Source organism: Tachypleus tridentatus, chromosome 8 (genome assembly GCF_004210375.1).
Source record: "Tachypleus tridentatus isolate NWPU-2018 chromosome 8, ASM421037v1, whole genome shotgun sequence".
NCBI classification, from domain to species: Eukaryota; Metazoa; Arthropoda; class Merostomata; order Xiphosura; family Limulidae; genus Tachypleus; species Tachypleus tridentatus.
The window spans coordinates 33,330,956-33,356,903 of record NC_134832.1 but is presented as its reverse complement, the minus strand read 5'-3'; the positions used below and the strand labels follow the sequence as shown (position 1 = coordinate 33,356,903).

Sequence of the window (25,948 nt, the reverse complement as noted above, 5' to 3'; positions counted from 1 at the left end):
ACTTCACAATTAATATTCATTTATCTGTCATTTTTAGTCACCCTAATTTAGCTGAGCCTAATTGGAACACGTGCCTAATTGACTTCATTAATTATTAAATTAAGCCGTTTTTCAAGACTCGATTGCAAAGTGTACTAGAAGATATGAACATTCTTTTTGCCAAGTTATAGAGATGTATTACCATATAATCGAAGTCCTGGCAGACGACTCGAAAGTCATCGGAATTTTTCGAATAAAAACAAAATTAGCAGCTAAGCTTCCAATAAGCATAACGAATAAAACGATATAGGACGTTCATTTAGATTTATCCTTACGATTCCTCTTACATGAAAAAGCAAATTTTCTTTATAAGTTTCTGAATGATGAATAATTTGACAAGGTCCTGACAGAAGCACTTGTCAAAAGAATGGATTCAAGATTTCCAATTAGGCTGAAAATTTAAAAAAATTACATAAAAATTCAAAGTCTAATATAAACAAACATCAGTATAAACAAGAGTATGTGTCACGAGAAACAAAATGATGAACGACAGAAGAACCTCTTCAATAGGAAGAAATGGTTGACGTTTTGGTATTTAGGTCCACCACTATCAATCAGGTAAAAATAAAGAATCTCTATGATTTAGGCAGGTAATAGTTTTTAATACGAACAGCAAAAGAAAATAAACAAACACGACTGAACATATAATACAGTAAACAAGAAACACAAGTGAACAAGTAAAACAAAAAGAAAGAAATACAAATGAGCAAGTAAAACATAAAAAAAATACAAATGAGCAAGTAAAACATAAAGAAAGAAACACGAATGGACAAGTAGAACATAAATAAAGAAACATGAGTGGACAAGTAAAACAAAAAAAAAGAAACACAAGACGACAAGTAAAAAATGAGCAAATAAAACATGAATAAAAACAGGAGTGGGCAAGTAAAACACAAAGAAAGAAATGCAAGTGGAAAAGTAAAACAGAAAGAAAGAAACACAATAGAACAGAATATTTCCTTATAATAAGGAAATATTTTGTTTGTTTACAGCAACTAACATGGTCCTCTGTGCACGTACCAGCCTGTTGTGTGATTCAGCGTAGTCTTCTTGTAAGTGCAATCGATCAATAAACAATTTACAAGATTATCAGCTTCGTTAAAGAGTTAGGACTCAAAACTTCGAGTGAGCTTAACAGTCATAATTCAGGAGTTCAGCTAACGATGTAAGGTTAAAACATCACGACCAGTCAGGCCAAGATCAACACAAAAAAGAAAGGGGCGATTAAGAAATGGGCGTAGTGCACCTGCTGTGTCTTACATCATTACTGCCGAGCCCATTTGTTTTAACGCAAAACCACACTGGACTCTGCTCTGACCACTGCTTACCGCTGACCCACTGGAAGTAAGCGAATCAACACCTCATTATAATGTAAGAGAACACAATGACGGCCCATGGAAATAATCACTGGTCAGAGAATTCAAACATTTCAAATACACTGGAGTTGTTCCACCATTATCTAATTGCCATATATAGAAATTGGCAGGTTTAATGAGAAACACGTGTCTAACTGAAATCAAACTCACTTGTTTGACAACAAAAATATTCACCACACTTACAATGAACAACATGATTACATACATCAGAAGGGACACAGATAAACGTTTCAGAAGACCAGACATGGCAAGGTGGTTAAGGCACTCGACTCGTAATTCGAGGATCGCGGGTTCCGATCCCCGTCACACCAAAGATGCTCGCCCTTTCAGCCGTGGGGGCATTATAATGTTACGGTCAATCCCACTATTCGTTGGTAAAAGAGTTGGCGGTGAGTGGTGATGACTAGCTGCCTTCCCTCCAGTCTTACACTGCTAAATTAGGCACGGCTAGCGCAGATAGCCCTCGTACAGCTTTGCACGAAATTCAAAACAAGTAAGCAATAAACGTTTCAGAACTCTAAAGATTTCATACTCTGCGCCTAAAGCAAAGATATAAGAGATACTGTTTGGTGTGGAGGGTTCTCCAACCATGAATAACATGCAGTTTTCATTTATTTAATATGCACAGTATTGTTATTGATGTTCCTCTATTTCCTACGTGTTTTTATTTTGGTTAAATTATCGTTAATGTATTTTAGTAACGCACTTAGGATTAATGTAACTTATTTATATTTTGCCCTAAATCATGAAGATGGAACCTGTAGATTTCCGAAGCAGCTATCCACATTCTTTGTGATATAAATAAACAGCGTTGCTCGTTGTAAGTGTGGTTTTAATTAGAAAACATAAAAAACTAACTATTTTACGAGCAGCGAACATAGAGGTTATGAAACCTACAAGATTTTATAACCTCTTTGTTCACAATTCCAATCTGTTTTCTAGTACAAGTTCAAGACAATATTGATACGTAATGAAAATTATGCCTAATTTCACAAATACACCCAGACAACAAAATGCGCTTATTAAAAAGATTTTGTTTTTGTTGAATTTCTGGCAAAAATACTCGAAGGCCATACTTAACTTTGATTTGTTTGTTTATAGCCACATTGGGCTAACTGTTGTGTTCACCGCAGGGAGTCGAACCACAGATTTTAGTGTTGCAAGTTCATAGACTTTCCATTATTTTTCGTGCAAAGAAGCACGAGAGCTGTCTGTGCTTGTCGTCCCTATTTCTCAACGGAAGGCAACTAGTCATCACCACCCACCGCCAACTCTTGAGTTACTTCTTTACCAACGAATAGTGGGATTAACCGTCACATTGTAACTTCCCCATCGCTGAAAAGACGAGCACATATGATGCGAGTAGGATTCGAACCCGCGACCTGCAAATTACGGGTCGAGCGCCCTAACCACCTGGCCATGCCAAGCCACTTACCATTGTCGCACCGGGCTCTAATTTTGAAATGAGAGACTAGGGAGATTCAAAGCCCGCAGACCTTGATATAAATTTAAAACAGAAAAGAGAGTACATGATATATAAATATCACAATAATTAATTACAAATAAAGGAATATCACATCACAGCTTTCCTTATTAGGTCTTTCCTGAGGAATATTCATATCAATAGTTTTATTTACTTAATTTAAGTCTACTTCCTTACCTTGCATAAATTACATTCCTAAAAAATAGTAATAGAATAGTTTTCACAAAAAGTAAGTGTTCTGCAGCTTTTTTCTTATATCTATTATTTCAAAGGCTTAGTTAATAATCAGTTAGTCCCCGAGAAAAGAATATTTTTTTCATTTTAATCATTAGATAGTTTAATTACTATCCTTAATTCCTAACCAGTGTTCTTTTCTCTGCCACAAAATAGTCCAATCCTGAAAGTACACTTTTCTGAATGTTTTGACTACATAAAAAAAACTATTTAGACGAGTTGGTTACATGAAACTATCAAATCTTCAGTTGTGACCACCAAAATCGTTAGACCAACATCTACTAAGATACAAATACTAAAACCATTTGCTCCTAAAATAAACCTGTTTGAGCCAGAAAATACTTGAATGAGCATGGTAAGACTAGTTTCAGGTTTTATGTATGGTCCCGATTGTTTATAGTAGGTGTTTGTGGCTCGTTAGCGATAAATTTTAACAATAAACAAGCAGCACACAATTCACTTGTTTAAAAATAATTTGTTAAAACAAGTCAAACGTATAAACAAATGTTTGTTACATCGTTGGTTATCACGGTAGGATCCAGAGATTTAATTAATTGTCTTTTCTCGTCAAATTCCAAACAGGATGGTTCAGTTATATTTTAAAAATAAATTGTTTTCTTTACTCTGTTATCTCAATAACATCTTCACCACTGTAACCAAAACTGTATTCAGAGCTTTAAATAATTGTCTCTTTTTACTTTTTTTTTATAAACCCAGTACAGACTGGTTCCAATACTTTGTAACACAAATAACGAAACAAATTATTCTGATATACTCTATTATATAGCTAATTAAACTCAAACTACATGTTCGACACATTTATAGCTCGACAAAAGCCTAAAACTTTTCACACACTACAAAATATTATAGTGTAATGATGCTCAGTCTAAAACAACGAGAAAACTTAGAAAGTTCTAGTAACATGATGCAATAATAGAACAATCACCAATTGACAACAACAAAACTAAACAACGTAAGATTACTAACGAGTTACGTATACAAAGTTGTGATGAACAATCTCTTTTCAAAATTAATTCAATTGAATACTTGCCTAATATTTAAATTGAAACAGCTCTGTATATATAACAATCAGTTACTACTGGAATGAACCAAGTAAGACCAGTTACTACAGGAATGAACCTGGTCAGACCATCAACTGTTTCAACTTCCAGCTACTATCAACAACAGTTGGAATTTCCATTTTAACAACCTACACATTCAGTGATATCCATACTATCTATTTTTTACTGTAATATATTGCAAGTCTCTTTGTGTGGTTGCTAAAAACTTAAAATAATGTTCAGCTTTTAACGGGCTATTAACATTCTCTGTCGTTTCCCGACCACCCATTATTTTTCTCTGTATTTCCTTAATTTTTAACATCATCCGTTTCTTGTTTGTTTGTTTTTTGTTAGCAGTTGATAGAGATGTGTTCAGATTCATTACATGGATAGCAACGAATACTATCTTGACTTCCATTTAGGCCTGTTTTGAATTTAACTGTTACTTCTGATTTATTATTTTCACAACTATATCAGTACAGTTTCACCAGTCTCAGAACTTCAGGATGAGAAATGGTATAATCTAGTTCCCAGTGTCTTCTCATTTGAGATATAATACATTTCACCATTTCTTCTTTTTTTTCGTGAAAACCTCCCCTCATCTACCACTCGTACTAAACTATCACAAACCAACTGATAGGTTAATCCACAACTGTTAAAATACTCCTATCACTTACCACTTGTACTCAACTATTGGGTGTCAATGTAGCGAACGAGTTTTTCAAACTTTGGTACCTCATCTTTATGTTTCCTAACTTTACCAATGGTTTGATAGTGACTTCACATGCTGGAATTTCAACAATTAGTCGGTTATAAATTAATCCGAAAGTTTGAAGTTACGCCTGTTCTTTAGAGTTTTCTTCGGCAGAAAAAAATTAGTTTAATCAAAACTTAATTCGTAAAAAAAATAGGAGTTGAAAAAGATATTTCTTTAAAAAAATCAGAACACAGCTGGTTTGCCCACTTAATGTCTGGTTGTTAGTTTTTAGCACAAAGCTACACAGTTAGTTCTTCACGTTCTGTACACCGTGGGGAATGGAACCCTGGATTTTAGCGTTGTAGGCTCGTAAATTTACCGCTGAGGTTTGCCAAATTACAAAACACTTTCAGTAGTCCACAAAATAAAGAAGAATTATTTTTTCTATAAAGAATCAAAATACCAAATTTTTTTAAGTTTTTACACGGAATGTATGTGCAACACACTTCACTGTATTTAGAGTAACATAATTCGCTGTATTTGTAGTGGAAAGTTAAAAAGTTTGAAACTCGGAACAAAATTTTATTGAATTAACATCATTTGTTAACTAATAAGGGTATTTTTCCAACATGAGCTAAATAATGATAATCAGATATTTGTAGAAGAATGACCTAATGAAACATTTAATATAATGCAACTGTCATCCACAGTTAAGTATTACTTCAATGTAATAGCGGATTTGAAAGAAACTTTAACATTCACAAAACCCCAAAAATAACTTACACCTGTGAGAGAAATGGAGAAAATAAATGAAGTGATACTGAAAATATAAAAGTTGTTTTCATTTTCATTATGATTTCACGTCTAATTAAATCGGGGTATCTGGCGATTAAAATTATGAGTTGCCCTGAGCAATTTTTTCATATAATTCAAATACACTATTAAATATTTTCTCTTTTTACCAATGCTTTGTGTCTGCGGACTTACAACGCTAGAAACCGTGTTTCGATACCCGTGATGAGCAGAACACAGACAACCCTTTGTGTAGCTTTGTGTTTAATTCTAAAACAGCATCCACTGCCTTGTAACTTATTTTCAGTTGATTATTATATTTATTTATGAAATTTGAGTCCTCCAAGATGAGGATGGAATAACTGGACAAAACATTATTAAAAATAACTAAGACAGTGTCGTTGTGTGTATGGTCCATGTTATTCAAGATGGACGTTTCCCAAAATACACGAGAAAATGGTCATCTTTGAAAAACACACAAATTTGTCCAGCTGTTGTCAGATATGTGCTTTGGTGGCCTCCAGTAATAACTCTGAATTTGTAAGTTTTACATCTTACTCGACTTTTATTACCAGATATGATAAGCCTCACTTTGCTAAAATATTGTTGTTATTTTTGTTTAGTTTCATTGTAATTAATTAATTGATTGTGTTATTTTTTTAGAATTTGTTATGCTGAAGTATATTTGTTGTTTTCTTTCTGTTCACGTAACAGAGCTACAAACGCTCACGCATTAAGCTCGAGACTCGAGCATCTGGGCCTATTCTCACGCTCACATCTATGAGCATAAATGTCTCACGTTTTGGCCAAATTAACAGCTTTTCATACCGTGTTGTGGTTGGTTGGATTCAAATCAAATTCACCTTCGCACTGATCCAGAAAACGAGCAAGATTGCATCATTTTGCTTGCAACGTCACACAGCAATCTAAAGTTTCACTTTTGCAAAAAGTCTTATTCAAACAGATTCCTCAAAAGTAGCAGTTCTCGCATTATCATACGCCAATAACTCCTTGACAATTATTTACTCTTTAAACATAAAATAAAGTTTTCCAGTATAAAACCTTGTTACTAAATCTTGTTTACAGTCCGTTGTTTGAATAAACATTTTTTTTTATTCTTTATTTTTGCCCTCCCCGGTATGTTTGCACAACTCTCAGTAGACACAACTAATAGTCCAACGTGCCAGGTATGGCCAGGTAGTTAAGGCACTCGACTCCTAATCCAAGGGTCGTGGCTTCGAATTCCCGTCCCACCAAACATGCTTGCCCTTTCAGCTGTGGGGGCTTTATGATGCGACGGTCAATCCTACTATTCATTATAGTCCAAGAGTTGGTAATGAGCGGTCATGACTAGCTTCTTTTCCTCTAATCCTTCACTACTAAATTAGAAACGGCTAACTCAGATTACCCTCGTGTAGCTTTGAGCGAAATTCAAAAATAAACTTTATTATGTTCGTAACAAATTACAAATTGGCCGATTTCACATATTTTGAGAGAACATTCTAAATTTGAATAGAAAAATAACGTTTTTATCAAACTGGCGATAACTTTGACTCGGACTAATCATCACACACCTTTAATGACTGACTGTTCTAAGACATTTTAAATTTATATAATAGGTATTTTGTAAAAACAAACAGGTTTAAAATATACAAAAACAGAGAACTCACCGATTCTCAAAAACATCAGATGGAGGGACAGATTCGTTTCTCAAAATAATAAAAATTCTTATTTCAAGCTTAGCTAAGAAATCTCAAGGATTAACTTAATAGAAGGAATTCTGATATCCTAGTAGTCAAACTAAATCATAATTAACTTTTCTTCAAGTTGTCATATTGACTGTTACTTATAGATTAATAAAGTTAATAGTAGTACTGCGCATAACGACAGAAATATAAGCATTAGAATGTAATGTGCTGATTATTACGATGGTGTATTTTCAATTATGTTTGTTTTTGAATTTCGCACAAAGCTACTCGAGGGCTATCTGTGCTAGCCGTCCCTAATTTAGCAGTGTAAGACTAGAGGGAAGGCAGCTAGTCATCACCCCCCCCCCACCGCCAACTCTTGGGCTACTCTTTTACCAACGAATAGTGGGATTGACCGTAACATTTTAACATCCCCACGGCTGAAAGGGCGAGCATGTTTGGCGCGACAGGGATGCGAACCCGCGACCCTCAAATTACGAGTCGCACGTCTTAACACGCTTGGCCATGCTGGGCCTTGTATTTTCAAACCAAACCTACAAATTCAGCCATCGTTCCAGCACAAGTTTCAACAAAATCAACGTTACTAACAATGGCAACAAATTATAACTAAGCCATAATATAACGTAAATATTCAGTTGTCTTTGTATCACGGATTTCCGACAGAATTAACGTTATTAACCGCGTCAGTAAATTCTAACTATGTCACAGAATAACTTAATTCGATCCACAGTAATGTGGAATTCACTTACATGTAATATCGGCAAATAAAGAAATAAATTATTTTACTGAAAAACACGGACTAGTCTTCATAAATGTAACAGTATGCAATTCATTTTTTTAAAAAGTTAGGAAATAAGTGGTTTAAAAATTTATAATTGAATAGTGTATAGTTACACATAAATTAAAAAACATTCTGTAATCTGATTAAAAAGTAAAACAGACTTAACTTTTTCTTCTATTTTTTTTAGAAAGTGAGAAGCAGAAATTCCTTAAAACGTTAAACCTGAGAAAGTGTCACCTGTAACAGTTCATCACTAATCAGTATTAAAAGCCAGGGGCACGGCATGGCCAAGCGTGTTAAGGCGTGCGACTCGTAATCTGAGGGTCGCGGGTTCGCATCCCCCGTCGCGCCAAACATGCTCGCTCTTTCAGCCGTGGGGGCGTTATAATGTGACGTTCAATCTCACTATTCGTTAGTAAAAGAGTAACCCAAGAGTTGGCGGTGGGTGGTGATGACTAGTTGCATTCCCTCTTGTCTTACACTGCTAAATTAGGGACGGCTAGCACAGATAGCCCTCGAGTAGCTTTGTGCGAAATTCAAAAACAAACAAACAAAAACAATTAAAAACCAAAAGAGGGCCTGAATCAGTAAGAATCTTAACTACAGTTATATGGATATAAATGTAGGAGGCCTAATTACTTTTTATGCGAGGGAGGACTCTGTTGTGGGTATGCCACTGACGGGAATGTATACTTTTTTATTCACTTGAACTTTTTAGATTACTATTGTATTCAAATTCAAGTATTAGTACATCGATGTTTAACTAAAGAATCTTGCAAGGTAAACCAAAGAAACATTTTTAAGCTAAAGCTTTAAGCAGTAGAACATGAAACCTGTGGTACGTCCATACAGAGGAATTTTTTCGTCAGCCTACCTGAATCTTACCAGCGACATAGAAGTAAGAAATCAACACTTGGCTTCTTTGGAAAACTTCCAGAGATAATGAACTGCTCTCTCAATGTAAAATTACGTTACTGCTAGAAAGTGTGAAAAGCTGTTGAGTCCTTATTTACAATATTTCATCTTTGAAATAACTTATTTAAAAATTTTCTCAGTGATTTCATTCACGCTCGTCACATTAAGATATCGTAAGAAACAAAATAAGTCAAGAAACTTTTCGAAAATGGAGATTAACGTTTAGCATTTATCTTTATTTAACAACAGGTGGCAGCACGTGCATGTACTTTGATTTTTTTTTTCCAATACAAATGTATATTTGATCTAATATTTTGCATTCCTTATGTTGAAATCCTTACCGCTTCTACAAGATAAAAAAAAAGAAGTGTAACCTGTACTATATACAAGAAAAACTGATAGTTCATTAAGTTGTCATGTTATTCATTGCTGTTTCTAAGAAACATTTTATAGTGGCACAAATATTTAACTTCTGTAGTAATTCTACCGTTTTCTTTTATTATTTTCAAAATCAACGTATTTACAAGAATACACAATTAATCAAATCGGGTTGAACAAAGTATGAAAACTCTTGAACACATGGTAAAGTAAAAAGAGAAAAAGGCTTATTAAAAGCAACAAAGCTGTTTAGTTGTTACTCGTGCTGACACTAATTAATCCATATAAACGTAATACAATCAGAATACTACACGATTAGCTGCTGCCTTCCCTCTAGTCTTTCACTGCTGAATTAGGTACAACCAGTAAAAAAAAAAAAATCTCGTGTAGTTTTAAGCGAAATTCAAAATCTCTTAAAATATTTATTGTGTCATCTAACAAGATGATAAATTCTCGACCTATAAGGGAAATAAAGCACAACTTTTTTAGGGTTGGTGCGAAGTATAAAGAGGGTGTATAAATTAATAAAACAACTAGCTGACAGAATCATGCGTCAGCACGTAATAAAATACATCGTTCAGTTCATAAAATTATATGCTCACTATTCGTGTGACATGTAATCTGATTGGCTGCTTATAAAATATCGTTATTTTGATGTGATTACACACAATACAGTGCTAGAATATTAAACATTTTTTGACACAAACTCAGGCAGGTTCTGCATTCGTATACAGGTCGAAAAGAACCAGATCAAACTTAATTAGCTTAACACTATGGTATTCTCTCAGCTAATACACTTGTATAGAATTACATTTAATTTCAATTACGTTTAAACTTGTAAACATCATGGTAGATTATTCAAACATTCATTCTGATAAAGATTTAATACTGTGCTTAAAAGTGTTGCTATCTTTGTTGAGTGTAGGTAATTACATTCAATGTATCTTCATAGTTGTTCTAAGATAAAACCAGCTATATGCATTACGAAGCTAGTTACCTTTCAAACTGATGCTGGTTTAAAGCATACTGACTTAATTAAACCCCCTTGCAACATCATTAGGCAGAGCATGCAACATCTCACGATGATCCAATTGGATTTGCAGTCAGTCAGGAAGCGTCTAGACTGAAAAGACAAAAGGTATATCAGTGATGCCCCAAAACTGTGTCTACTGGCTGAAGACTGTGTGTGATGAAATGTCATCATTACAATGAAAATTATAACACATCTTTGTACACTGAGCCATCCCACTCTGAGTTTAGCCAAAGGATATGTCATTCAGCAGAATGTGTTCATTTCTGAACTTAAAGGAAGTGAAGAAGGTTTTCCTTGGAACTTCCTGGACAGATTTCAGCAAAGAAGATGGTATAAGGAGCCCGCTAGCGCCATTATGGAATGATGCCAAACAGATATATTTGGTCACATTCAGGGGAAATGTGAAGGATGAGTTGGACCATTTCATAGAACATTTAAGTAAGTTAATAGAATATAATAGATCTGAGAAGGCATGTCTCTTAAAGATTGAGATGAGATTATCATAAAAAAGTTTATTGAGGTTTACGAAACAAACTTGTGTGGTACCACACTGGGCTAAGGAAAACTGTTTTCGAAACAGGCATTATTGGTGATGCAATTTAAAATAGTTGCATCAAGAAAGAAAACAGTAACTACAGAAAATAGTAACTACATCTACTTCAGTGTCTGTGATGAAACTTAAAACACTAAGAAGTAGAGAGATGTCACTCAATCAGGTCCACTCTATCAGATGCTACAAGGCATTGTGTCACACGTTTCGTGGTTCTTTATGAACCATCAAGATTTTCTAGTCCATTTGACATGTCCACTTTTCCAGTATACTATTTGTACTCTTGATAGTGTCATAGGAGTAAATGAGGAACCTCTTGGTTCAATTATGACATACCTGATCACTGGTTATAGAAATGCCCATACCCTTTGTCAGACAGAATTATTGGCATATGCTATTCAAATCCATACTGAAACAGAGTATATAACAAAAGCAGGAATATCAATGATGAATTATGGCTGTAGGCAGTCATGCTAGTTTACACTAGCGGAGTATGAGTTAGATTTTGCTAGGAGAGAGAGAGCAACAGTAAGAAAGAGAACCATAGATTGGCATCATGAGGTATGTGCTGATAACGATATACGGACTTTCTTCGAAAAAACCATTACCGCCACCCAAATCTTTATACGACAGCTCCAAAATCATTCCCTAGAGGCACCACAAAGTGGAGAAAAGCTTGGATGCTAACGCAAGACATTAGAGGTGAGTTTCTATCTCATTAATGAGCATTGGCTTCTTAACACATAGCCCTGCAGCATATTTTTCTATTGTAATTTTTTGTTGTAAGGATGTCGTGCCCAAAGGTCACCACTCCTTACTAAAGATTTATTATAGCCCATCTATTTCACGAGGATGACGATTTCTTAGTACCTGTTTCAACAGTTTGATCATACATAAATCCATAGATGTTGCATCATGTTACTTGACCAATACGTCTTTATTTTAAATAGCTTGAATAATCATTTCATTCTCCAACTGCTTCGCGTATGCAATAGTTGAATGGGAGGCATGAATATATGCTTTATCTTAGTGAATCATACCTTGTTGGCCTTTAAGGTGGAGATCATTCTTTATTATATTGCAAACCATTGAATGGGACATGTGAATGCCTTTTACGACGCTAATAATTTTTATATTTGTGAATTCTCAACTATTACAAAGCATCACACTTTGCTTAACCTTACTTTGGAACAGTAAGCCGTAGATTTCTTTCCAGAAGATCCTTGTCCTCATATTGATCAATAGTCCTTTGTTTCATAACACTGTTAAGTAAAGGGAATATATTCCTCTTTAAACTTCTAAATGCCCAATCTGTACACGTCTTTATAACCTGAGTGTATAGAAATGGCTGTTACATATTCTTCCCAAACAATTGTCATTTTTATATTATACCATCTAAGTAACACCAAACAATGTAAAAATGTAGTTCTGCTACGTTCTGTTTCACCTCAACTTTATATAAGCCGTTCTTATTATGTGAGTTGTTGATTTGGACACTAAAGGTATTTTTTTAATATAATATAACATATTTAACAATGTATAGGCAGAAAACTGAGTAAAAAAGGTTGCTCGTTTCGAATTTTCGCGCAAAGCTACACTAGGGTTGTCTGCGCTAGCCGTCCCTAATTTCCCAGTGTAAGACTAGAGGTAAGGCAACTAGACATCACCACACTACTTACCGCCAAGTCTTGGGCTATTCTTTTACCAAGGAATACTGGATTGACCGTCACTTTATACGTCCTCACGGCTGAAGGGATGAATTTGTTTGGTATGATAAGGATTAGAACCCGCGACCCACAGATTACAAGTCAAGCGTCCTTAACCACCAGGCAGTGCCGGGCCACAAGAGATTTTCGTGTGTGTATTGAAAGAGGCCACTGCTATTAAAGATGATGTTGATGCAAATACATTTAGTCTTAGCAACATTAGTATTTACGTAAAGAAATTATGTGAGGAAAAACAACTTTGAATCTCAGTTACGTAAAATAACATATTTATTTATCTCATCACCGAACATTGTCGCCCTTTCGGCTGTGGGAGCGTTATATTGTGACGGTCAATCCCATTTTTCTTTAGTAAAAGATTAATTAGCTCAAAAGTTGGTGATATGAGAAAATGATTGGTTTCCTGTCCTTTGATCTTTCATTGTTAAATTAGTGTATCTAGTTTTGGATGAGTTGGTTTGCTCTGAATTCAACAAAGGAATTTAAAATGTTTTAAAACCAAACGTAAAATCACTACCCGACTTTCTCAAATATATTGAACAAAATTCTAGCACAAGTCTCAGAAAATTATCTGACAATTCAGGTGGTTCATGTAATGAGAAGTTTGTGAATCCTTGGTTTAGCTCTATGAGTCCCTTAGGTTTGAGTTTCCATGGTAATACAAGACTATGTTAGCTTATGGGGCACATCACCGAAAAAAGTTTCTACAATAAAGCATTTGCCCACACTATTCACAAAACGTGAACTGAAGACTTGGTAAGCCAGGACTGTAAAGTTATTTTAGCTTCCTGGTGTGTCAGAGTTCACATTTATCACTTACTGACAAAACAGTCCATTAGTTTCCTGGAGTCATATCTCACAACCTCATCTGTTGTGTGGTCTGCTCATCAGAAATGCCGCTATAACACACTGGATGGATTGAGTGATTGTCCCAATCATAGACTATGGTGTGGGCACGTTGTCCACAAATCTTTGAGATTCTTCCTAGTGGGAATGAGCTTTACTTGGAGTTAAGAGTCAAAGTGCCAAGTCTTTCACAACAGGAAGCCAATCTAATTATTCCAAGAAGCAAACCTACGTTTCCATTATCTCTTTTTCTCCATATGATCACCAAACTGCTACGAAGCAATCACTAATTAGTTCAACTTATCTAGGAACTGACTACGTACAGTTTCTTTTTCCACTAAACCTTAGCAATCTCTACCAACATTTAAAAAACTAATATACCTAAATAGCGATACATTTATTTTTTATGTTACGAAATTATCACAGCCTCAATAATTACTCATTACGCATGCGCATGGAAGTAGTTGTTTTAAATGTTTAAAACTTTAGAATTAATAATAAATTTGTTATTAAAACAAGTTAACTGCAGACTTTTCCCCCGCATTGCTAATAACATTTATTCAGTGTGGGTTGAAATCAGAGTCATGTGAAAATAAATTCTCAGATCTATCGCTTCTCTACGACAAAAGCGTTCCCAGATGAGCTTGTCTTTTAATACCAGAACTCGTCCGTTGGGCTGGACGAAGAGAGACAAAAGATTCTGCGAAACTAATTTAATATATGCAGTACAATACTTGAAAAGGTACTGTTTAAAGGGCGAAAGCAATCGATTTTTCAGTATTTCGTTGGCTTTTGGAGTTTAAGCCTTAAATCTTTAGGGTTAAGTTCACTGAAGCATATTTTTTGTGATACCATTCATAAGCCTTCATTTATTGATTGATTTTTTTTTAGTGTAAAATATTGCCTGTCTAACTAGTAACGCTTAATTTTAAAAAATCTTTAACGCTGTTCATCACATACAGTTAGTTATATTAGCTTTCCTTCATAACCAATAGAGATGTTGTGTTGAAGCCGGAGATTTGGAATTTTCAAGACGTGAATAATACTTTGTAGTAATTCTTGTCATTAGATATGAAAGCAAAATTGATTAAATTAGGCTACGGGACCATCCAAAACAGGTGAAAATCAGCAAATGTTCATCGACGCTATTAAAGCAGAAACAATCCAGAAAATTGAAAAAAATTGAAAACATGAGCGTAATGAAATACACTTAATAAAGTAACAGTAAATATGAGCGAGCTGAAATTAAATATACCAAATGAAAAATAGAAAACGTAACCGGACTTAAATAAAATATACCAATTACAAAAACAGAAAATATTAGCGAAATGACATGAAATACACGAAATAAAAATAATAGTAAATATAGAGAAAATGAAATAGTATAAACCAAATAAAGAAAAATAGAAAACATGAGTAAACTGAAATAAAATGCACTAAATAAAATAACAGAAAACATAAGTAAACCTTCAACATAAAGTATACTTGAATAATCTAAGTTTATGTTAAAATCTACCTCCATTACGTGATTGGTTGTTTTCAGTGACCTCTATTATAAAAGTAATAATGGAAATTTTCTCAACAAGTTAATTATGAAATGTATAAATGTGATTAACGATTCGAAACTATTTATTTCAGGATTGTCTCTCTGTGCATGTTACGCGAACTACAGTTTAAAAGAAAACATATTTAATCAAGTGGAACTTTTTATCTTATAACTGTTGGATGTAACTTGTTTCTTAATGCGACAAAAAATAAAGTTCTCAGTTCATTACACACCTTGAAAGTGTATTTATTTGTCATCAAACGCAATATACTATAAATCAATTCTATAAGAATTGTGAGCAATTTCTTGCTATTAGAAAAACAACATATACCTCTTAAAAAAAAAAACATAAACAAACAAATTACAGCTTTAATGCATAGATGTTTAATTGTCATAACGTAATTGGTCCAAAAATTACAATTTTATGACACAACATAATTATTAAAAGTATAAAGCCTATTCATCTCTAGTACCATATGCTAGGCTTATTTTTTGTCATATAAACACGTCTAACCGATTCTCTATGTATAGTACTTACAAAAATATAACTAAAATGTATATAATTCCTTAGTCCCTGATGTGGTATTACACAGCTAAAAAAAGGGATACCAAAGAAAGGCGATATGTTTATTCGTTTCTTCACAAGAGTAATGGTTAGAGGTAGAACTTCTGTCAAGCGATAATAATAAATTAACATGAACCTTTTTGTTATCGTTCACTTTAATAGAGCTTTCTGCACGAGCGCAACACTATTAATTAACAAATTAACCTTTTGAAATTCACTTATTTTTATAAATCATGAAGTTTTCATTAGTTCTTAAACTTATTTTTCCTTTACTCTTGTAAGTTCACTAAAGGTTTATATTTAACAATTATACATGACATACTATTGTTGCGGATAGGGCTGTATGTACATATATAGATATGAATTAATAAAATCACCTACGGTACCGTGTTTCTAGTACCCTGAACCAGCTATTATTGTCACTAATCTGCTACGAAAATCTGAGAAAAGGTCGCTTATTGGAGGCTTAAAGCGCATGAACATTAGAAACACAATACCTTTATTACAAGTTACGAGAAAACTATTACGTGACTGAATGTTACCACAGGGGTTGAGTCAGTTATGTTTAAACGATTTTATATGCATGTCGGTGTTTCGTGATAATCACACTTGATGTTTTTGTAGGTTGTGCGTTGCCTCCGAAAATTAGTTGCTATCTAAAAGATATAAGTAATAGCCCTTACCAACACGAAGTATTCATGTATTTAAATCGCAGAGTTGTGTTGAAGTTGGAGATTTGGAATTTGTAAGACGGAGATAATATCTTGTAGTTAATGTCATTATAAAATAAAGGAGAAATGGGTTAAATTAGGTTATGGGGACCATCCAAAACAGGTAAAAATCACGAACACGAAGGGCAATGGCAAAAGCCGTACACGTGCCCTAGACAACAGCACACATTATAATAAAGAATACTCTCCGTCAAGGAAAGCGACATAAGTTATTTACCCGGCATATCAGATAAGTCGTAATATAACCCAAGCAATTACAGCATTGTAGAATTATTCATATCACTCCATAAAAAGACATACTGGTCTAATCGTCAGAGTCCTTGGACTTCTTTGCGTTCAGACTGTTAAAAGGGAGCTGGAAAATTGTCATCCTCGTACGTTGAACGACCTACTGAATGCATGCAAGAAAGAATAGCGTGTTTTAGACATGACAGTCTGCATTGGAAACTATGTTGCATAGCTATTGTCAAGATGCACGAGCATCAGACAGACCGTGAAGAGACGTACCGTGACTCTCCAAAAATCGTTTAAATATAACGTACTCAACCTATATAATTTAAGAAATTCACAAAGAAATGTTTGTCTATTTTATAAATGCGTGTATATTTAATATGAAAATATTTAATACATAAGATACAAGTAAACTTTTCTTCAATTATGAAAGGTAGCGTTAGACAAATAAACTATCAATACATATTTTATTCAAGTGATTTAAACGTCAAGTATTTTCATTCCTCACATTATAAAATAGATAGATGTAGCATCAGTCAGCTTTTATTAAAAGTAAAAGAGAGTATAATTTTAATCACAGCTTAACTAGCTGCAAATGTAAGTTGAAAATGAGTGGCCATTGAAACTGGAATCCACATATTATTGTTTTTTATTGTTCAGGCCTCCTTTAGAGCCCGACTTGAGTAGGTTATGGTTTACGAATAGGCTTAAAATTTTAAAAAATTAATTTCATCGTAATGATAAATCGGAAAAAAAATCTTCCCAAATGAACAGTTTTTTTGTTTTTTGCATACTTTTAAAATTTTCTTGAAGAAAAACTAATATTTCTTTACAATGTTGATATACGTTTTGAAAATAACAATAGACACTTGTAAGATATGAATTATTGCCAAACATTTCGATCTATCTCTGCAGTTTAACAGACAATGTCTAACGTTTGTTTGTTTGTTTTTGAATTTCGCACAAAGCTACTCGAGGGCTATCTGTGCTAGCCGTCCCTAATTTAGCAGTGTAAGACTAGAGGGAAGGCAGCTAGTCATCACCACCCACCGCCAACTCTTGGGCTACTCTTTTACCAACGAATAGTGGGATTGACCGTCACATTATAACGCCCCCACGGCTGAAAGGGCGAGCATGTTTGGTGCAACCAGGATTCGAACCCGCGACCCTCGAATTACGAGTCGAACACCTTAACACACTTGGCCATGCCGGGCCCATGTCTAACGTGAAAACGTGTCTTCTTTAGGTGCCTAGCAACACGTAAATAAACAGTAATACAAAAATAAAGAAAGTATCTGTAAATGGTTCTGTTTAATTATAAGGCACGATGTTAGCAGTTATATTTCATCCATTATCACACACACTTCAAAATGCAGAAAAAAACACTTTTATACAAGAACCATTGAACTTGGGTCTTTAAAATCTTATATTTCTGTCTCTCTCTCTCTATATATATATATATATATATATAAACTTCAATATACAAAAAAGTAATTCTATATATATATATTTACAATTTACAAAACCTAATATTACACAGAAAACGGAAGTCATGTATTCCATAGAATCCAAGATTTTTAAGTATGTAATCTGAGCGAATCCGCTCGTGTTACAAAATCTAGTCACCTATATATATATTTATATACATATACATATTTAATTAAGTTTGCGTCTGATAGTTCAGGTATAGCACGCTTAAAATATTAGGCTGGCACAAATTCGTGCCTTTGTCGAAATGTACAAAATTATAAGGATATAAAGTACTTTAGAAATACGTTTGCTTTCTTTCTAACTAAGAATATGATATATTCAGCTGGAATTAATCTAGCTTTCGTTCTGGAAACATAAATAGTAATCGACGACAGTAAAAACAAATGTTTTTATGCTCATTCTTTGTGTCTGAAATAAACGTTAAAAACATATTGTTTATTATAAGCTACTAAGTCAGATTATACGTAAATAAGTTAAACGTACAACCAACATCGGTGTAGGCTTTCCGATTAAAAACTGTATCACAGTTTTATCAGTAGCAGCACATCTTCAAGGCACTCTGAAACGTGATCACAGTACTGTTAGCTGTGGGGCAACCTTACATATTTCACACATTTTTACCCGATTGTTATTTTGTCCTATAAGAGGAAAGGAGACTAGGTTTTATTGTCATGTTGCTTTACACTTACAACAGCTACTCCCAAAAGATTGTTGGTTTCGTATCCACGAAGAGTTCCCGGCCTTAGTTTATGAATATTAAATGGTCATTGTAAAACGGATATAGATTTAGTTGGAGAAAAAAGCACTTTCGGATCAAACAGTGGATTCGGATGTGCCATGAATGGATTCAGCGATGGAAAGGCAGCGATTCCAAGGCTGGAATGAGAAGGGGGAAACTGGAAGTGAGCTGGTGATCCACTTGAGTAGTGAGGACTGGGCAGCGACAGAGGACTTATTGGAGTCCAGAATGGTAGCGGCACGATCGGCGAGTTGCTGTCAGAGAGAAACGGGCTGGCCAAAGTTACAACGGGAGTCTGAAGTGCAGAAAACCCGCCTGCTATCGGTCTGGGGCTGGTGGGGACGGGAAAAAACAACGAAGGTTTCGGTTTTGATTTGTTTAACAGGACGGTACTCTCTCCAACTGACGACGCGGAACTCGATGAAGACGGATCGGGAGAGAAACAGGGATCGCGGTGAAAATCGGTTTTTTGTTTCTTTGTAGGAGAAGACGCGTTGCATTTAGAATTGACAGAACAACTTCTAGCCGAATGATCGTCACTGTCCAGTCGTCTTTTCTCCTCGCGTTCACCCGCTTCTGATGCGCACAAAACTAACGCATTTCTATCAGAAAGGCTAGCAGTAGTATTTTCAGTTTCACGTAAAGCCAGTGCCCTTCTTTCGGCGTCTTCTCTGAGATCTAGGGGAGCTGTCTGATACACCTTTTCAGTCTTACTGTGATAAAGACTGGGAGGGCTGCGAGCTGCTCTGGAAGAAGCGTTGTGAAAAACGACGCCCTTGGCCTTGTTGATGCTTTCCATTTTCACGTGGAACGGAATCTTGTTTTCTGTTTTAACAGTTTCTGGAAAAGATACAAAACGATACACGAATTTCTGTCCTAAAACTTTCTTAATAATGTTCTTGTCGTAGTAGTACCTGAGGGCCCGACTAAGTTTGTCGTAGTTCATGTTATGCTTGTTCTTTCTTAGCCCCCAGAGACGAGCCACTTCTTCAGCGTTCACCAGCTTGAATTCGCCCTCATTATTTATCCATGTGATGATGTGGTTGTAATGGTCACTTAGCAACAGCTCCAATAAGAACTGCCAAAGCGTAACGTTGGTTTCCATTCCTGCACGAAAAAGTAAGAACATAATCAGTTAAGAAAGAAGTAACCACGCAATGTTTACAAGTTTCGGTAAGACTTAACCTCAGAAATGACAGTATATAAGCAATTTCTTTGTTAAGAAGCAATAGCTCTACGTCTGACTTTATTTACAATGATAGCTTTAATTCTATAACAAAAATGCACATACTTTTAGAGATTGCGACGAAGACAGATTTTGTCATTTCCAACTTCAGTTTTAAGAGCACCACCCCAATCTCTAGCGAACTTTCTGTAGATCACGATTTAATACGTGTAGGAAAAAAAAAGGCAAAACTGCATTTCCCTAAACAACGTCAACTTATAACATCCTTCCCGTCCTAAAGTGGGCTCTATGACTAGAAAAACTGTGTGGTTATTGGATTAAACATTGAACCGGAAACTAGTCATCGATTGGAGTGTAGTGAGACAAGAAGGAAATGACGTAAATAGAATCATAGATATATAATTTCCTCATCACATTCAAGGCACTTAACAGGTCAGATGTTGGGAGACCACATAATTCCGAGATTTAGAACCAAATTAGTAATAGAAAGTCAATTGCTAATGTCACTTTCTCTAACGTACTTAGTTTTGCCGCTAGAACTGAGTTTTTCGTATAAACAGTACATATATACATATCTCCTCCAGTACACTTCCCTTAATACACCAGGGAATGTAATAGTAATTGGGAGTTTTATTGAATATTTAAATACGTCCCATTTTTTCTTCTTTCGCTTCAGCATCACGAAGTTTCATCAGGCGGGATATCCGGCACTAGTTTTATAAACATGGATGCTAATACGGAATAGGAAACGGAATTCTAACAAATAGAATATGTGTCTTTAAATAATAAAATTGTTGTAAATAAACATAGTTGAAAAAAAAACCTTCCTGTGACAGGTGAGAAAATTGATATCTTTTCGTGTCCACCGGATTTACCAAACATACAGTAGTACAGTTCGTTTTTCTCTGTGTCCTTTTTTTGACCATGCGTTCACATACAAGATCTTTGGCCAATTTGACACCCCTTCCCCATCTTATTTAGCAGCGAGATACCAGAGAAAGGGCAGCATGTTAACACCATCCACTGCCTATTCTATTGGCTACTCCCAAAGAGCACAGTGGTATGATTTTTTTAATGCTAAAACCTTAGAACAACTAACACATATATCACTAATATTATATGCCACTCTAATGGCACAACGGTATGTATGTCTGCGGACTTATAATACTAGAATCCGGGTTTCGATACTCGTGATTGACGGAACCCAGACAGCCCTTTGTGTAGCTTTGTACTTGAACAACGACAACTTTTGTATATATTTGTATATAACACGCTAGGGAAGGACGTAATATATTATTATTTAATTCTGAATATTATTAATAATACGTTATATAAATTTACTTTACATAAGATTTCACTATGGTTAGAGAAAAAGCTACTTGACCAATAACTATAAAGTATGAAGATAGCTTCATTACGTAACGAAGAAACATTATCACCATATAATACACACATACACACACATTATTATCCATTCAAACCACCTGCACACTTTGTTGTTTTAAATGTGAGTTTAAAGTCATCATATTTGAAACCTATACCTATTTTTCTCAGTAAAAATAATCAGACATGAAAATTAACTAATGGATATTTGTACATCAGCTACAGTTTATTTAAAACTTGTGAAAGGATTTCGATTATTTTCGTCATCAAAGTTAACATTGACTTTTTTTTTTCATTTTTTGTGACAGCCTAATCAGACTAAACTGTTTCTGCGCGACCTGGTGGAGTTATTTTGAATTATACTGCAAAACACTATAATTACGTTAGGAATTAACGAGCTTTTCAAATATCTATTAGTCGCAGATTCGATTCCTACTATCGTTATAATATTAAACTATTAGTACAAAGTGGCCTAAAACTTGGAGGTGGGTGGCTTTGACTAACTGTCTTTCCTCAAGTCTATCAGTACTTTGTTAGAAATGGCTAGCGCAGAAAAACCTCGCGAAATTCAACCATAAGAAAAGCAAACAAGGAAGCTTTCAAATAACCTACATCATTCAATGAAATATCGAATATGTGGTGGCTTCTAATACTGTTTATGACAGCTTTACTGCATTGACACATAACTGTATATATTCGAATTCACCAAGAGCAATCTACACGACAGACACGAAAACGAACCGTCATCAAAATGACAGTTTTTGTTTTTTTAGTTTCCTTCATTAGATTAATTACGACGTTTTGGTTTATTTTGAATTTCGCTCAAAGCTACACGAGGGCTGTCTGCGATAGCTGTCCATAATTTTGCAGTGTAAGACTAGAGAAAAGGGAGCTGGTCATCACCATCCAACGCCAACTCTTGAGCTACTCTTTTACCAACGAATAGTGGGATTGACCGTCACATTATAACGCCCCCACGGCTGAAAGGGCGAGCATGTTTGGTGCGACCGGGATTCGAACCCGCGACCCTCGGATTACTAATTACGACGAAAGTTTAAATTATACAATGGTAATTATATCACTTATTGATATATCTTAACAGCTAAAGTATAACTGGTAGCCCGGCATGACCAGATGGTTGAGACGCTCAAGTCTTCATTTGCGCGAAATTCAAAAGAATAACTGTTAAGTAATTTCTTGGTATCAGAACCATTAAGGGAGAGCAAACCATGTCAGCTTTATAGCAAAATAACGACATTTCTAAATATTTGCTCTAACAATCATGTTTCATGAATTACTCATTCTTTTACGCATCTCTTTTCCAAAATGTGTATTTTTCGCCGTCTGAGCACTTTTAAGAGCTGGTTTATAACCAACTATAGAGACACTACTTGAAAAAAACCACAAGTTACGGTGAAAGATGACATATCCATTCTTTGTTTTTACAGTTACGTAAGCATATACACTGTACACAAGCTAGCCTATTGACTCAGCACTAAAGTGTTTACCAATTTTTGGTTTAAAAGAACTTTTTTTGATAAAGCAAGGAGAGAAAATTAGTAGTTAATTTCCAAAATTACACACTATCATAATTATGTAACATTTTCGTGCTTAACTAGAGATATTGTAACTATGGGATATTTATTTATAATTGTTTGCACAGTCCGTTAAGAGACTAAACCTTGTCTTTTCTCTAGACTTGTTAAACCTGTGCTCACTTTAGTTTTAGTTCTGCAAAACATTTCAGAAACCACTTCAGGTGAGTGGAGTTATTACCACTCGAAGCCATTGTTAAAAATGTCCTGGAAATATATTGTACTTCATATTAAGTCAGTTAATCGAGGACACCGTTATCGGATTTTGAATAAAACGATGTTTACTTAAATCCAACATTACTGTTTCGTCCTCACTTTTTACAAGCTAAAATACAAAAAAAGTTCAGGTTTTAGAAATGTCGTAAAAGTTTGCTCCTTAGTATTACAGAGTTCCCCCATCGTTAGTTAGAAGTGAGTTTGCGGACGTACGACGCTAAACCTGGGTTATATTCCTTTCGGTTGGCACTTGATCAGTTGTTTTTTTTATTTCACGCAGAAAGCTACTTAAGGGCTAACAGCGTTAGCCATTTCTAATTTAGCAGCGATAGACCAGAGGAAGGGCAGCAGGTCAGCACCACATACTGCCAACTCTTGGGCTACTCCTTTACCATTGTAAAGTACAATTAGCCGTCACATTATAACGCCTTCTCGGCTGAATGGGCAATAATATTCTATGACGGGGATTAGAAACCGCAACCCACACATCTCGAGTTTTGCACCCTAACTACCAGACCATGCCAGGTTCTCCTGTGGTGGCTCCCTATTGTCTTCAGAGTTACAACGCTAGAAATCAAGTTTCGATACCAGTGATGGGCAAAGCATAGATAGCCCATAGCGTAGCTTGGGCTTAATTGAATATAAATGAACAAATAAACAAACCTGTGTGGTGGACAAATCGCATATAGTCTACTGCATAAATCTGCACCAAACAAAAAAATAACTAAAATTACATAATCTGACACTAATAGGTCATTAATGCCATGTATAGCATCACGCAAATTTCATCCGCTTTCTTGTTACGTCAGGATGTTTCTAAATGAAGAAAATAAACTTACCTATAGGATTTCAATACATATACTGCTAACCCAAATCTTATAGCCTGGACAATTTTATTCGACGACGTATTGTTGGGATTACGACCGAAAATGTCGCTAGCAGCAAGGGTACCCAACAAATGATGAAATGATTCTCGAAGTTATATGTGCTCCTTTTCTAATTATTCTAGATTACTATACAGTTTCCTCTTTCATTAGTTTTTTTATGAAGTTCTGATATAGATAGTTATAATACTTTTTATCAGAATTCCTTAAGTTATGATAACAATATGATTTTGCCCTCGACACTAAATGCCATCTTTCCAGTAACAGGATTCTACTAATCATCTTGGCCAGGTCGTTAGGACGCTTGACCTGTGATAATGGTCTCATTCTGTGTACTAGAGGATTTTTTGATGCATTCGGGCCTTTTCAACCACATTTTTAGAGTAACTACGCCATAGAAAAAAAATATCTATTTCGGTTAATTTACCATTAAAAGAAGGTTTAACAAAACTGTATTTATCTCTCTGTGTATGTGAAAACACTGATCTTAATATCGTGTTTCGAACACAGTTACGACAGAAAGTGTTCGTACCCCTGTGTCCCGAGTGGTTTTTTGCTCATAACTTAAAAAAGTATCACGATTAGGCTAATAGACGTATAATATATTATAAATATTATACTAACACACATCTACATAATTTTTATGTAAATTAAATGGCAAATAAACTGTTTATAAACAAATAACCAAAAATAGGAGGAGCAGAAAGTGTTCGAACATTTCAGAACGTGTGAAAAAACTGATATTCCCGTCACAATTTTGTTTAGTTTGGCGAATAAACTACATTATACCATTCAAGAACTAGACACTGGGTTCATAATTATTGGAATTTAGCCAGCAAAAAATGTACTTCCGGCAATTTAGCGCCGTCTCCGTCATTATCTGCTTGGTCATCATGGCGAACAGAAAACAACTGTCCAGTGATTTAAAAAACCGAATGTCGTGTGTCTCTTTCCGGTATTGCTACACAACTTAATGTGCCGAAATCTACTGTTCAAAGCATAATTGCAAAGTTAAAGCTCACAGGATCAACTGCTAACCTCCCTCGTTCCGGACGCCCCACCAAAATTCCAGAGAGAACCAAGAGGAAGGTTCTCAGAGAAGTTCGTAGGAACCCTCGTTTAACACGTAATGACATACAGAAACTGGGGTTGAAGTAAGCACCTCTACAGTTACGAATATGTTACGCTCTTCTGGGTTCAAAGCATGCCGTCATCGTAGAACTCCATATTTAAAGCCTGTTCATTTAGAAGCACAATTGAGGTATGTAAGAAAGCATGAGATAAACCTATTGGAAGAGTATTCTTTAGTAAGACGAGACTAAAATCGAGCTTTTCGCCCACAATGATTTTCGCTATATTTTCCGTAAGAAGGGGGAACGAAATCTTCCGAAGAACACCGTCCCTACAGTTAAACACGGAGGTGCCTCGATAATGCTATTGGGTTCCTTCATCTCTTCTGGTGTAGGCAGCCTTCACCGCATCAACAGAATCATGAAAAAAGAAGAGTTCGTTAATATATTAAGCACTTATGTCAAGAATGCTGCTCGAAACTTGCGGCTTGGACGTCGTTGGATCTTCCAGCACGACAATGACCCTAAGCACACATCGAAATATGTGCAATCACGGTTGAACCACATAAGCGTTCTGGAATGGCCATCGCAGTTACCCGATCTCAACCCAATTGAAAACGTTTGGCATGAATTGAAGACCAGGGTTCATCAGCGTCATCCGAAAAACTTGCAAGAGTTGGAGGCCTTCTGTAA

At 35.2% G+C, this 25,948-nt stretch overlaps 1 protein-coding gene across 5 annotated transcripts in view; it reads right to left on the bottom strand.

Moving 5' to 3' along the window:
• Positions 1-15,385: 15,385 nt before the first annotated feature.
• LOC143222125 (uncharacterized) overlaps positions 15,386-25,948 on the bottom strand; it is a 44,926-nt gene continuing 34,363 nt past the window's right edge. For 4 of the 5 annotated variants that reach the window (XM_076448120.1, XM_076448119.1, XM_076448122.1 and 1 more), the window contains one exon: positions 15,386-20,028. In XM_076448120.1, the coding sequence (XP_076304235.1) occupies positions 18,947-20,028 (1,082 nt within the window). In that variant the 3' untranslated portion in view covers positions 15,386-18,946. Of the gene's footprint in view, positions 20,029-20,212; positions 25,145-25,948 lie in introns of those variants that run through there. The other variant, XM_076448121.1, reaches the window with a different exon arrangement.